This window comes from Coenobita brevimanus, chromosome 13, assembly GCF_032717465.1.
Source record: "Coenobita brevimanus isolate Jiangsu-jjx chromosome 13, ASM3271746v2, whole genome shotgun sequence".
Classification (NCBI taxonomy): Eukaryota; Metazoa; Arthropoda; class Malacostraca; order Decapoda; family Coenobitidae; genus Coenobita; species Coenobita brevimanus.
In genome coordinates this window covers 43,433,496-43,447,037 of record NC_136966.1, presented here as the reverse complement: position 1 = coordinate 43,447,037, position 13,542 = coordinate 43,433,496, and the positions used below count along the sequence as shown (strand labels likewise).

The following is a 13,542-nucleotide window of genomic DNA, read 5'->3' as shown; positions in this document are numbered from 1 at the left end:
CTTCCCTGTTCCAGTCAAACTCCTCATTCAACAACCGGTTATAATGCTCTCTCCATGCATCTTTAATATCCTCACTGGGCTTCCCATTCACCTCGGGAGTACCACCCTGTTCGGCCCGTGCTACAGCCTCCTCCTACGAATGAAACGATGAAACGAGAGCATTATTATACTAAGTTCTTCTGGTGGCCTGAGAGCACTATATATAACAAGTTCTTTTAGTGCCATGAGAGCACTAGAATACTATATATATAGTGCCTTCAGAGCACTATATATACTAAGTTCTGCATATATCCTGAAACCTATGTGCCCCATTCCATATCTGCACTTCCTGAATATTTCCTCTGCCTCCCTCTGTTCTCTGCAGTCAACATCAAGTCATCAGCATACATCTCTCATGGGAGCCCATTTCTGAAGTCACACGAGATAGCTTCAGGTGTACGAGTAAGCAAATAGATGTTTTGTTGCTGATGTATCTGTGGACTTTCAGAGTCAGGCTGAGGCCAGCAGACCTCTTGCAAATTCTGCTGGAGAAACAGTCCTATCCATAAACAATGTAGTTGTGACATTGGGCAATACACACAATGGAAACTTTCTACCTGAGCCCTGAAAGATTGTATGAAAGTGAGAGATCAACTACACTCTGTGAGTGTAACATCTAATCTCCCAATAAAGCAGTCAGTACTTATATGGAGTCTTTAAGATCAGTCTGAAATCCTGATGGGTAAATCTGCAGGCTCACATCTCACACAAGCACCATGACAAACAGTAAGTGGCTAAGACTGACCCTTAATGCACACCAGCATTCACTGAAAACTCATCACTCATACTTCCATTCACTCTCACCTAGGTGTGAGGACCCACATACCCATTACCATACTAACCAACCACATCTCAATCCCATGCTTTCTCATTGTCCCTTCCACCTCCCTAGGGGTTCTGTCAAAGGCAAATCAATAAAAACAATGTACATCTTTCTTTCTTTATGAGGGGGGGGGGGAGGAATCATGATTGACTCATGGACTCAAACTGTTGCACTGTTTCCCACTGTATTTTTCAAATCCGAGTACTCTACCAGTCACGCTATCAGATGTGTTAAAGTTGAACATTCCTGTGAAAATCATTGGTGAGGCCAAAGGTGCACCAACAGTTACCTGCTAAGTTATTAATTTAGAATATGCATATGCGTGGCAACTGACTCGCACCTTACAGACAAATATTACAATTTATTTATCTGGCAGTTCTTTCAAAGTAAGATAATAATGCAAGTAACCTGTCGTTAATATTTTCTATAGGCTGAAAATTTCCAATTATTTCCATTGTCAGTTAGTAGTGCTTGCAACATTAGTTCACTGGGAAGAAGGAGCTAATTATGTTAGCTCGTTACCCTGAGAGGTTGACTGATTCTCATTTAAAAATACTGTAAATAAATAAATAAAAGTTTAACAGCCAGTAGCAGCGGAAACATAAATTATTATTAATCATTTAATCTACAGAATATGCAAATGTTTACTGGTTTATAGTATTATGTAAGCTCGTTGCAACAGGTTTTCCTGCTTTACATTAATCTGTGCCCAATTCCAAACTCTTCTTTAAATTTTACATAATGCCTGTACGCCTTTAAACATAATCAAACCATGAGGTACCCACAATGAACCGTTAGCTTGAGGTTTGTCCCAAGTCCTGAGACCTCTAGTAAAAACTCATGGTTTTACGTAATGTCTGCATACCATTCAGTCTAACCAAGCCATGATCTAACCACAATCTGACCATTTGCTTATAGTTTGCTGCCATATGGGATGAGACTGCTGTATACTGAACAGAAAACTGGAGGTAGAAGCAACAATAGGATTGCATGAAGGCATACCATAGTCACGGCATGTGACTCTGAGGTTGATATTATCATGCCCTGGCAACCTATCCCTCAGCAGTGTGTCTGATTTCATGTATAATATGAGACTCATGTGATTCTTGTATAGAATGTTCATGTATAATAATATTCATGTATAGAATGTTCGTGTATAATAATATTCATGTATAATACTGTACAGTATATTCATTTAGCCTATAGCAATATGATTCATGTATAATATGATACGAAATCGGACGCACTTTTGATTGGTAGCTTGCCAGTACAATAATGACAACCTCAGAGTCATGCGCCGTGACTGTAGTATCCATATTAACCCCTACCTACCTGGGATTTTCCAATGTAATTTTGGAAAAAATACCCTTACTTCAAACCTTAATATCTGCCAAACTATCTAATATACTATAGCAGTAGCCGTGTGTGTGTGTGTGTATTTTGGGCAGCCGCAACTACACATTCAAATCGCACCAAAATTGGCACAAAAATCTTTAAAGAATCGCTGAAGTAAAAAAACTTGGTCGCATCACAGTTGAAAAACTTTTACAATATTTAATGACCGATCACATTTTGACCAAAAATGCTGCTCCTGGAGCACGGCATAGGATCTCCATAGAATTTTTTGTCCAGAGGTAGAACTAAAATAAACTGTTGCAGTAGCTGTGTGTGTGTGTGTGTGTACTTCGGACTTGTGTTCAGACAGCTTAGGTTCCATTCCTGAAGCTGCAAATAACACGATCAGTTGGTTAGCTGCAAAAAAAATCCAAGTGACAACATTACACTAGAACAGCACATAATCGCGAGAGCCCTCCGCAGGAGCAAGTGCGAGGGGCCTGAAGGGCCCACGAGCACTTATAACAGCTAGAGAAAAAGTAAAGATACATAAGACTCGCCAACTCTACCTTCTTCAAATGAAAGTATCCCTACGTGTCTAGGTGGTCCCATCGATGAGTAGGCATAAGGTAAAGTTCAAAGGGTGACAGGAAGATGTTTGTGGCTATACACGTCAACCAGCGTTGCTCCATGCCCAAAATCGTGATGATTATACACGTCAGCCAGTGTATAGGGGTTAATGGATGGCATGAGAATGAAATGTCATATTTAAGAGCAGTGAAATATATTGGGGAATTTGTGTTGGAGTGGATAATACAAGAAAAAAGGCAATCATCCTCATATCAAAAGTTTCATTATCCAGCTTGGGCCACTTTCCAGCCTTCATGATTTATTTAAAATTTTTAATTTCCAGTTTGCCGACATTTTAGTTCATCCAGGTGCCACCCATTCATTCTTGTTTATTGTTCAACTGGCTGGCACAACCTTTGGCTTGCTCCTCATCCCTATACAAAATGTTATCCTTGAAAGTGCGCACTGAACATAGCAAAGCATCAATGATTAGCATACTCTACAACTGAAGTTCATTACAACAAAGTTGTTCAGTAGCAGAGTAGACAACTGTTTCATCCCTCTTCTCTCCCTGTCACTATCTTGCTGTCAGCTTTATTCTTTCTTCATATTTTAATAAAACACACTTTCACTCACAACACATGAAGCAAAAAAGCAGCTGTTATGCAGTGATAGCAATGACTCATGATGATGTACTACACACACACACACACACACACACACACACACACACACACACACACACACACACACACAAAAGCTAAATTTGACTTATTGAGAAAAAGAGACGAGACCCCACGAGTGTAGCTCATTTCCTGTATATCAGAATTAGGTAAATACACACACACACACACACACACACACACACACACACACACACACACACACACACACACACACACACACACAGGGAGATGACATAGTTTAATATTTTCATTCATATCCCAATTTTTGTCATATTAATGTGTTATCTCTTTGAGGGCTAAATCTACACCATTGGTAGAAATCAGACTTGAAAATTTCATTAAAATAACTATAGCTGAAAGCATGATACAGAATTTTAAAGGTACCGGCAGTTATCTTCTTACTAATTATGGTTTAGGACATAATTCTTCCAGCCAATAGAATTTTTGGGAGGGTCAGGTATGTAGGTTTGTTGAAGAATCGCTCATAAAATATTACAAAAATAGCATTTTGGGTTATAATTTATGTCTTGGAAAAACATTCCCTTAATGATTCTGTTGGTGTAATACTTCATATTGGTTATGTATCAGAACTACAGAAGTGTTTCATCTACTTTAACCTTAAACTGCTTTAAACTAGGATTTTTGTGGTTATGCCCTTTGATGTAGCCTAGGATTTGAAGCTCATTTGATGAAAAAACAGTAGTTTGGTTCCTTGTAGTGTATTAGGCACCCTGTTGTTAGTTCTACTTTTGTCTTGTTTTTATTCCTACTTCTAGATCCTACTCACCTCATTCTTTCAGTTAGAAACAGGGTTAAGATGATGATGGTTGTGGTAGTAATGCAGTAGGTGTATTTTTCACATATTTTTAGTTGTTTTTCATTTATGTGGTAGGATCAAACAAGCCAGCAAAGTATGTGCGTCTCGCCTCCGACACACTCATGGATCATGTGCTGACCTTACTGTCTGACTACTGGCACCTCTTGGACCCCCTTCGCCCCCAGTTGGTCATATCAGTCACAGGGGGCGCTAAGAACTTTAAACTGGATGGCAAGAAGAAGGCCATATTTTCATCTGGGTTAATTAAGGTTAGTGGTGATGTGTAACTGTATGACCATTATGAAAGATTTCCCCCAAGTTGAATAAATTCTGATGCCATATTGTAGCAAGGATGTATTTAAAAATCTACTTTACTGTACCAAAGGAGCCAATGGATGTTGATTCCAGGTGGGTTAATCATATGTTTTGTTTATCCTTTTTTATATCAGTACCAGAATACTTGATGTTCTTTTATATCTCATATCTCTTTATATTCCCCCTGGGGGTAGGGGGGTTTCAAGAATACTCCCCCAGTATCCCTGCTTGTCGTACGAGGCGACTAAAAGGGTTGGTGGTGGGTTAGTGCCCCACCCCGTAAAAAGAACTAACTAAAAAAGCAAATAAAGCGCCTCGGACCCGGACGGACCATACGTTGACGACTAAGGAACGGACAAAGGACATTCTGAGAGTAGGAACGTGGAATGTGAGAGGAGTGAATGATGAAGTGAAAGAGAGAGAGATTGTCCAGGTGCTTGAGGATGCAAAAGTGGATATATGTGGATTGACTGAAACTAAATGGAAAGGTGAAAGGATGAGAGAATGGGAATACGGTGTAGGTATATGTGCGGGAGTCAGTGAGGATGAGAGGGCAAGAGAGGGAGTATGTCTGATGATAAGCAAGAAGTGGAAGGAGAATATAAGAGAGTATGGAACAGTGGGTGCAAGGATTGTATGGGTGAGGATGAAAGTAGGTATACAAGCATGGGCGATTGTATGTGTGTATGCTCCAACTGAGGATCGAGTGGCAAGAGTGAAAGATGAGTTTTGGGCGAGAGTAGAAGCATGTATGGACAAGTTTGAGAGGAGCGAGAGAGTGCTGTTGATTGGAGACATGAATGGCAAAGTCGGGAATGTACGAGTGGATGGAGTGGTTGGTCAGTGGGGTGTGCCAGCGGAAGTAGATGGGAATGGTAGTGCTTTGGTGGACATCTGTGCTGGTAAGGGGTTGGCAATAGCCAACACCTACTTTCGTCATAAGATGATCCACCGGTATACATGGAGAGTAATGAGGAGGATGGATGGTGAACTTGTTGAACGAAAGGCAATGATAGACTACGTGTGTGTGGATGAGCGAATGAGAAGACAAGTGTTGGATGCAAGGGTGTGGAGAGGGTGGGGAATGGAGTCTCGGACCATCACTTAGTGATGGCCAAGGTAGAGCTGCAAAGAAAGTGGTTGAGGAGGCGAAGGGGAAGACAGGAGGAAGCAGCTCCTGTGAGAAGAGTGGAGAAATTGCAAGATAGTGAGAAGAGGACAGAGTATAAGAGCATAGTGGAAGAAAGATTGGGAAGGTATGAGCTAGAGCAGATGGAAGGGGTGGAAGACGTATGTAAGATATTCACGGAAGAGATAAGCGCAGCGTGTGAGGCGGTTTGTGGAGTGAGGAGGAGATGCAAGGGTGTGCAAGGGACAGCATGGTGGAATGATGAGGTGAAACGAGCTGTGGAACAAAAGAAGAAGGCATATGGTGAATGGTTGGCGAGTAGAGGTAGGGGAGAAGATGAGAGAGAGAAGAGAGAGGTATATGTGAGGAGGAGAAGGGAGGTTAAGAGACTGGTGAAGGAGAGTAAGAAGAAAGTGGATGAAGAGTTTGGGAGGAATCTGAGTGTGAAATGGAGGGAGAGTAAGAAATTGTTTTGGAAGGAGGTAAAGAAAGTAAGGCAGTGTGAAAGGGGAAATAGTAGGGGAGTGAAAGATAGGAATAATAGATTGTTGGTGGAGAAAAGAGAGAAATTGAGGAGATGGAAGGAGCACTTTGAGGATTTGTTGAATGTAGAGAGTGAGAGCAGTGTGAGTATAAGTGGTTGGGGAATGGCTGGGAGAAGAAGAGATGAGAGGAGGGAGGAAGAGATCAGTAGGTCGGAAGTAGTGGAAGCGATGAAGAAGATTAAGCTGGGAAAGGCCCCAGGAATTGATGGAGTGTGTGGTGAAATGCTTAGGTATGGGGGTGAGATTGTTGTGGAGTGGATATGGAAGTTGTGTAGATTGGCTTGGGAAGAGGGAAGGGTTCCAGAGGACTGGAAATCAGGTATAATTGTTCCTCTGTACAAAGGAAAAGGGGAGAGAGAAGTATGTGGTAACCATAGGGGTATTTGCCTTCTTAGTGTGACTGGTAAAATATATGGTAGAATACTCATTGATAGGGTTATGCATATGACAGAGGAGCTAGTTGGAGAAGAACAAGGGGGATTTAGGAAGGGAAAAGGGTGTGTAGATCAGATATTTGTTCTAAGATGTTTAGTGGAGAAGTATCTAGAGAAGGGAAGGAAAGTGTACGCTGCCTTCATGGACTTGGAGAAAGCTTATGACAGAATAGATAGGAAAGGTATGTGGAAGGTATTAAGAATATATGGAGTGGAGGGGAAATTGTTGAGTGCTGTGAAGAGTATGTACGAGGGAGCTAGGGCTACGGTGTGAGTGGATGGTGAGCTGAGTGAGTTCTTTGATCTCAATGTGGGACTGAAACAGGGATGTGTAATGTCTCCATGGCTGTTTAATATATATATGGATGGGGTCGTAAAGGAGGTACAAGGTAGGGCAGTGGATGTGGGGGTGGCCCTAATGAATGAGGGTGAGATTTGGAAGCTTCCGGTGTTGCTGTTTGCTGATGATACAGTATTGTTGAATGAAGATGAATGGGAGTTGCAAGGTTTGGTGAATGAATTTGGGACAGTGTGTAGGAGGAGGAAGCTGAAAGTTAATGTAAACAAAAGTAAAGTTATGGTGTTTGAAAGGAATGAAGTCACAGAGTGTGCAGTGAGGTTGGATGGTGAGGATATGGAGAATGTGAGTGCATTCAAGTACTTGGGTAGTGTGATGAGTAAGGATGGAACTTTGGGGGATGAAGTACGTGAAAGGGTACAGCAGGGAAGGAAGGTTGTTGGCACACTGAAAGCAGTGATGAGAAATAGGGAGGTGAGTATGGAAGTTAAGAAGTCACTGCATGATGGTATTGTGATCCCTACCCTGACGTATGGAAGCGAGGCGTGGACCTTGCAAGAGGGGAACAAGTCAAGAGTGAGAGCAGTGGAAATGAGTTACTTGAGAGGAGCATGTGGAGTGACATGGAGGGACAGGTTGACGAATGAAGAAGTGAAGGAATGTTGTGGGGTAGATGTGGATGTGGTTGAAAAGATTAGGAGAAATACACTGAGGTGGTTTGGACATGTGGAGAGGATGGAGAATGAAAGACTGACTAAGAGGGTGTATGTAGGTGAGGTGGAGGGAGGGAGAGGGAAGGGTAGACCGAGGATGAGGTGGAGGGATGGAGTTGAGAGGTATATGAGGGAGGGGGGGGTGAGTTGGGGGGAGGGGAGTCAAATGGTGGGTGACAGAGTGACTTGGAGGCGTTTTGTCTGCGGCCACCCTTTGCGGGATTAGGGCGTCGGGCTATAGATAGATAGATAGATAGATCTCTTTATATCATATCTGCCTTAACCCATCACCTCTGGTGTCTGCATTAACAAAAGGAATGAGTAACAAATTGCTACATTCATTCTTGAATGCTTTTTCGTTGTCCCACATTTCCGTAACATCCTACACTCAATCCTCGTAAATCGCGTGTTCGTAAATCACGGCTAAGTGGCCATCAGACTGCCACCAACCTTAAATCACTGTTAAGTCACAAAAGTCGCGGACCTAGGCACCGAAGTGGGCCTTTTCCAAGGAGAACCGTAAACCACGGTATTCAGACTGAAAATCGCGACCCAACAACCAATCACCAAGCGTCCCTGGTGGCAAGTGTGCAAACTAATGCTGCCATGTTGTTGTTGTTCTTGTCCCACCAGTCTGCACACTACAGACCGTTGCCGTGGAGTACAAGAGCTATCTGTCTTTTTTGTGCAACTTACCCCCACCTCCTACCTGCCATGGCCCCTCCCGCCCCCTAATGAAGCGCTCTAAGCAGTATGGCGTCAAGAAGCTGCCACCGTTGTCATACAGTCAATGTTTGGAGCTCATTCGTCGTGCTGAGAAGGGAGAGAAGCTTTCAAAGCTGGCGAAAGAGTTTGGGAAGAGCGAGTGCTGAGAGGTTCTAAGTTCTTCCAACACCACCTCACTCCATTCACTTATGCAACTTCGTCATAGGATTAAGGTGAGATCCCTTAACATTGCTTATTTCTATTTAATACATGCCCTGAATATTCCTAAATTTGTATGTTTGTGTTTGATGGTGCCTAGATGGGCGTAGGTAGGGTGCTGTTGGGGCGGGTTGGCCGAAGTCCAGACCCAAATTAATTTTTCACATAAGAGTTATTATTTATAAATCACGGAATTCGTAAATCACGGCAGTGGTCCAGACCCAGATTGCCGCGATTTACGAGGATTGAGTGTATACTGCTGTTTTTACCATTCAAATTTTAGACTGCAGTTCTTGCCTTCTTTCACCTTCAGTATTTCATTTCAACTTACTTTGTCTTTTTTTTTTTTTTTTTTCAGCTCTTGACCATGCAGGCACGTTAAATAAAATGTCATGCAGTTAAGGGGTTAATCACTGTGGTCCACATTATTAATTATCTTGTAAAGACTGATGTGTACAGAGAAATAGGAGTGACATAGTTTAAGATGGATAACGGATGGGAGGGAAGACAGTTGCAAGAGCTCAAGACCTTTATTTCTCCAGTGTGGTCTGAACATTGAGGAATGAAAGAACAAAAGCCATTTATTGTTCCTCATCCACCCATTTGTATGATTCTAATTAGTCTGAATTTTTCACATGTCTTAGTTGGAGGAAGAAACACTAATGTGGGACTTAGTGTGTATTGACATTTTGCATTATGGCTTCCTCAGAATACACTTGCTGAATATACACTACATTTCCTGTATATGTAGCAGAAGGCAACGGGGGTGTGGGGGGGGGTGAGGTATTGGTTGGGGTGGTAGGAGGGAAGGTAGGGTAAGGAAGGTGAGGTCCCAAGGGAAAGGGATTACAGATAATGGCACAAGGATGGAGAGAAAGAAAAATAACTAGGGACAGATGAGGTGGAAAGTCCTTAGGGTGAAGGAAGGAATGTTGGGTAAGGAAATTGAAGTCACAGGGTGAATGGGATTGCCGATCCCAGCACAGATGTGTGTCTGTATTTGCCTAGTTGTATTTAACTACTGTATTTGCATTTATCTACAGCCAATCCTCATAAATCGCGTGTTCATAAAGCACGGATTTGTAAATCACGGCTAAGTGGCCGTCAGACTGCTGGCAACCTTAAATCACTGTTAAGTCATGAAAATCACAGACGTGGGCAACCAAGTAGGCATTTTCCGAGGAGAACCGTAAACCGCAGCATTCAAACTGAAAATCGCGACCCAACAACCAATCACCGCTTGTCCCTGGTGGCAAGTGTGCATACTAATGCCACCATGTTGTTGTTGTTCTTGTCCCGCCAGTCTGCACACTACAGACCGTCGCCGTGGAGTACAAGAGCTACCTGCCTTTTTTTATGCAACATCCCCCCCACCTCCTACCTGCCATGGCCCCTTCCGACCCCCCGATGAAGCGCTCAAAGCAGTATGGCGTCAAGATGCTGCCACCGTTGTCGTACAGTCAACGTTTGGAGCTCATTCGACGTGTTGAGAAGGGAGAGAAGTTTTCAAAACTGGCGAAAGAGTTTGGGAAGAATGAGTTCTTCCCAGCACCATCCCACTCCATTCACTTAAGCATTTTCGTCATAGGATTAAGGTGAGATCCCTTTAAATTGCTTATTTGTATTTAATACATGCATTGTATATTCGTAAATTTGTATGTTTGTGTTTGATGGTGCCTAGATAGGTGTAGGTAAGGTGCTGTGGGGGCGGGTTGGTCAAAGTCCAGACCCAAATTAATTTTTCACATAAGAGTTATTATTCATAAATCACGGAATTCGTAAGTCACGGCAGTGGTCCAGACCCAAATTCCCATGATCTATGAGGATTGACTGTATTTGAAAGGAATGAGAGAGTGCTTTTGATTGGAGATAATAATGGAAAAGTAGGGAATGTGAAGGTGGATGGGGTAGTTGGTGAGTAGGGTGTGCCTGCAGAGATGGATGTGAATGGTAATGCTTTAGTGGACATTTGTGCTGGGAGGGGGTTGGTGATAGCCAATACCCTCTTCAGGCACAAAATGATCCATAGGTATACATGTCAAGTGATGAAAAGGGTGGGTGGTGAACTGAATGAATGTAAGGCAATGAGTGATTATGTGTGTGTGGATGACAGGATGAGAGAGTGTGTAATGGATGCAAGAATGTATTATGGTTGGGGGAGTGGACTTTCTGACCACCACTTGATGGTGGTCAGAATCAAGGTCCAAATGAAATGGAGAAATAGAAGAAGGGAAGGACAGGAGGAAGTAGTGCATACAAGAAGGGTGGGAAGGTTACAAGAGGATGGAAAAAAGGCAGAATACAGGAGAGAAGTGGAGGAGCGTTTGGATAAATATGGATTGGAGTGGATGGGGGATGTGGAAGGTGTGTGCAAGATATTCACAGAAGAAATCTGTGCAGCATGTGAGGTGGTGTGTGGGGTGAACAGAAGATGAAAGGGGATGCAAGGAACAGCATGGTGGAATTAAGAGGTGAGAGAGGCTGTGGCACAAAAGAAGGCATATAGTGAGTGGATGAGAAACAGGGGTGTGGAAGAAGTTGAAAGACAGAAAAGAGAGAGGAAGAGAGAGGTGAAAAGATTAGTAAGAGAAAGAAGAGAGTGGATTAGAAATTTGGAAGGAATTTGAATGTAAAGTGGAGGGAATGTAAGAAAATGTTCTGGAAAGAGGTAAAGATAGTTAGACAGGGTGCCAAGGAAGTTAGTTGGGGGTTGAAAGATAAAAATGGTAGATTACTAGTGGAGAACGGAGAAAAAGTGAGCAGATGGAGAGAACACTTTTAGGAATTGTTGAACATAGAAAATGAAAACAGTCCAAGTGTGAGTGGCTGGGGAATGGCTGGGAGATGGAGGAATGTGAGAAGAGAGGAAGAAATCAGTAGGATGGAAGTTGTGGAACCAGTGAAGAAAGTTAAAATGGGGAAAGCCCCAGGAATTGATGGAGTGTGTGGTGAAATGCTGAAACATGGGGGAGAGATAGTAGTAGAATGGATGTGGAAGTTGTGCAGATTGGCCTGGGAGGAAGGTAGAGTCCCAGAGGATTGGAAGTCAGGTATAATTATTCCCCTGTAGACAGGAAAAAGGGAAAAAAAGTATGTGGTAATCACAGGGGCATTTATCTTCTTAGTGTAATAGGAAAAGTATATGGTAGGATACTTACTGACAGAGTTAGGGAAATAACAGAGGAATTAGTTGGAGAAGAACAGGGAGGTTTTAAGAAGGGAAGAGGTTGTGCAGATCAGATATTCATTCATAAATCCATAGTGGAAAAGTTTTAGAGAAGGGAAAGAAGTTGTATGTGGCCTTCATGGATATGGAGAAAGCACATGACAGGATGGATAGACAGGGCTTTTGGAAAGTATTAGGAATATAGACTGGAAGTTGTTGAATGCCATGAAGAGTATGTATGAGGGTGCTAAGGCTACAGAGTGTGTGAATGGTGAACTGAGTAAATTTTTCTGTTTAAAGGTTGGATTGAAACAGGGATGTGTCATGTCTCCATGGTTAGCCAGTCTGTATATAGATGGGGTTATAAAAGAGATACAAGGTAGGGCAGTGGATGTTGGAGTGGCCGTAATGTGAGAAGGCTGTGTTTGGAATTTCCTTGTAATCTTATTTGCAGATGATACTGTGTTTTTCAAAGAAGACAAAGGGGAGCTGCAAGGCTTGGTGAATAAGTTTATGAGAGTATGTAAGAAACAGAATTTAAAGGTGAATCTAGGGAAGAGTAAGGTTATGGTCTTTGAGAGAAATGAAGTCACTGAATGTACAGTGAGGTTGGATGAGGAGGAAATGGAAAATGTGAGTATGTTTACGTATTTGGGTAGTATGATGAGTAAGGATGGAAGTTTAGAACATGAAGTGCTTGAGAGGGTACCGCAAGGAGGAAAGTTTCTGGTTCTTTGAAAGCAGTGATAAGAAACAGGGAAGTGAGCATGGAAGTGAAAAAGTTACTACATGACAGTATCGTGATACCAACTCAAACGTATGGACGTGAAGCTTGGACCTTGATTGAGGGACATAAGTCAAGAGTGAGAGCAGTGGAAATGAGTTATTTGAGTGGAGCATGTGGAGTCACATGGAGAGACAGACTGACAAATGAGGAGGTGAAGGAGCGCTGTGAAGTGGATGTGGATGTGATAGCAAGTGTTAAGAGAAACACATTGAGGTGGTTCAGCCATGTGGAGAGGATACCGAATGAGAGACTGACGAGGAGAGTGTATATGAGTGAGGTGGAGCGGGGGAGAGGGAGGGGGAGGCCAAGGATGAGGTGGAGGATTGGAGTGGAGAGGTATATAAGAGAGGGGGGTGTGAGCTGGGAGCAGGGCAGTGGAATCGTGGGGGACAGGGCAACATGGGGGTGATTTGTTTGTGGCCACCCCATATGGAATTAAGGTGCCTGGCAATATTTAGAATAGATAGACCTGTATTAAATCTGTGAGCACACGTGGGTTGTTGGTGTCGTAACGGCTCATTGCATATTTATGTTCTTTTATTCTCTCTTCCTGATCATGCCCTGTTTCACCTATTTAGGCCTTATCACATACTGCACATGGAATGGAGTAAACACCTCTCTCAGCTGGATTGGTTCGTACCTTGTGTCTGTTTCTCTCCATCCTTGTGCCATGATCTGTAATCCCTTTCCCATGGAACCTCACCTTCCATACTCTACCTGCCCCCCCTACCATCCCCAACCAATACCTCACCCCCCTGCATACCCCTACTGCTTTCTACTGTACAGTATACAGTACACAGAAAATGTGGTGTATGTTCAGCAATTGTGTTCTGAGGAAGCCATGAGGCGAAACATCAATTCACACTAAGTCCCACATTGATGTTTCTTTCTTCAATCTGTCTACGAACATAGAATCAAAATGTCAGCACCAGGGATACCCGTGAATATTGAACACATGTTC

General features: G+C 42.8%; 1 protein-coding gene across 1 annotated transcript in view; it reads left to right on the top strand.

The window, feature by feature from the left end:
* The window catches only part of LOC145415629 (transient receptor potential cation channel subfamily M member 8-like), a 318,353-nt gene that overhangs the window by 45,465 nt on the left and 259,346 nt on the right, over positions 1-13,542 (top strand). Inside the window, exon 8 of the mRNA XM_080284850.1 lies at positions 4,346-4,539. Within this exon, the coding sequence (XP_080140976.1) occupies positions 4,346-4,539 (194 nt within the window). The remainder of the gene's footprint in view (positions 1-4,345; positions 4,540-13,542) is intronic.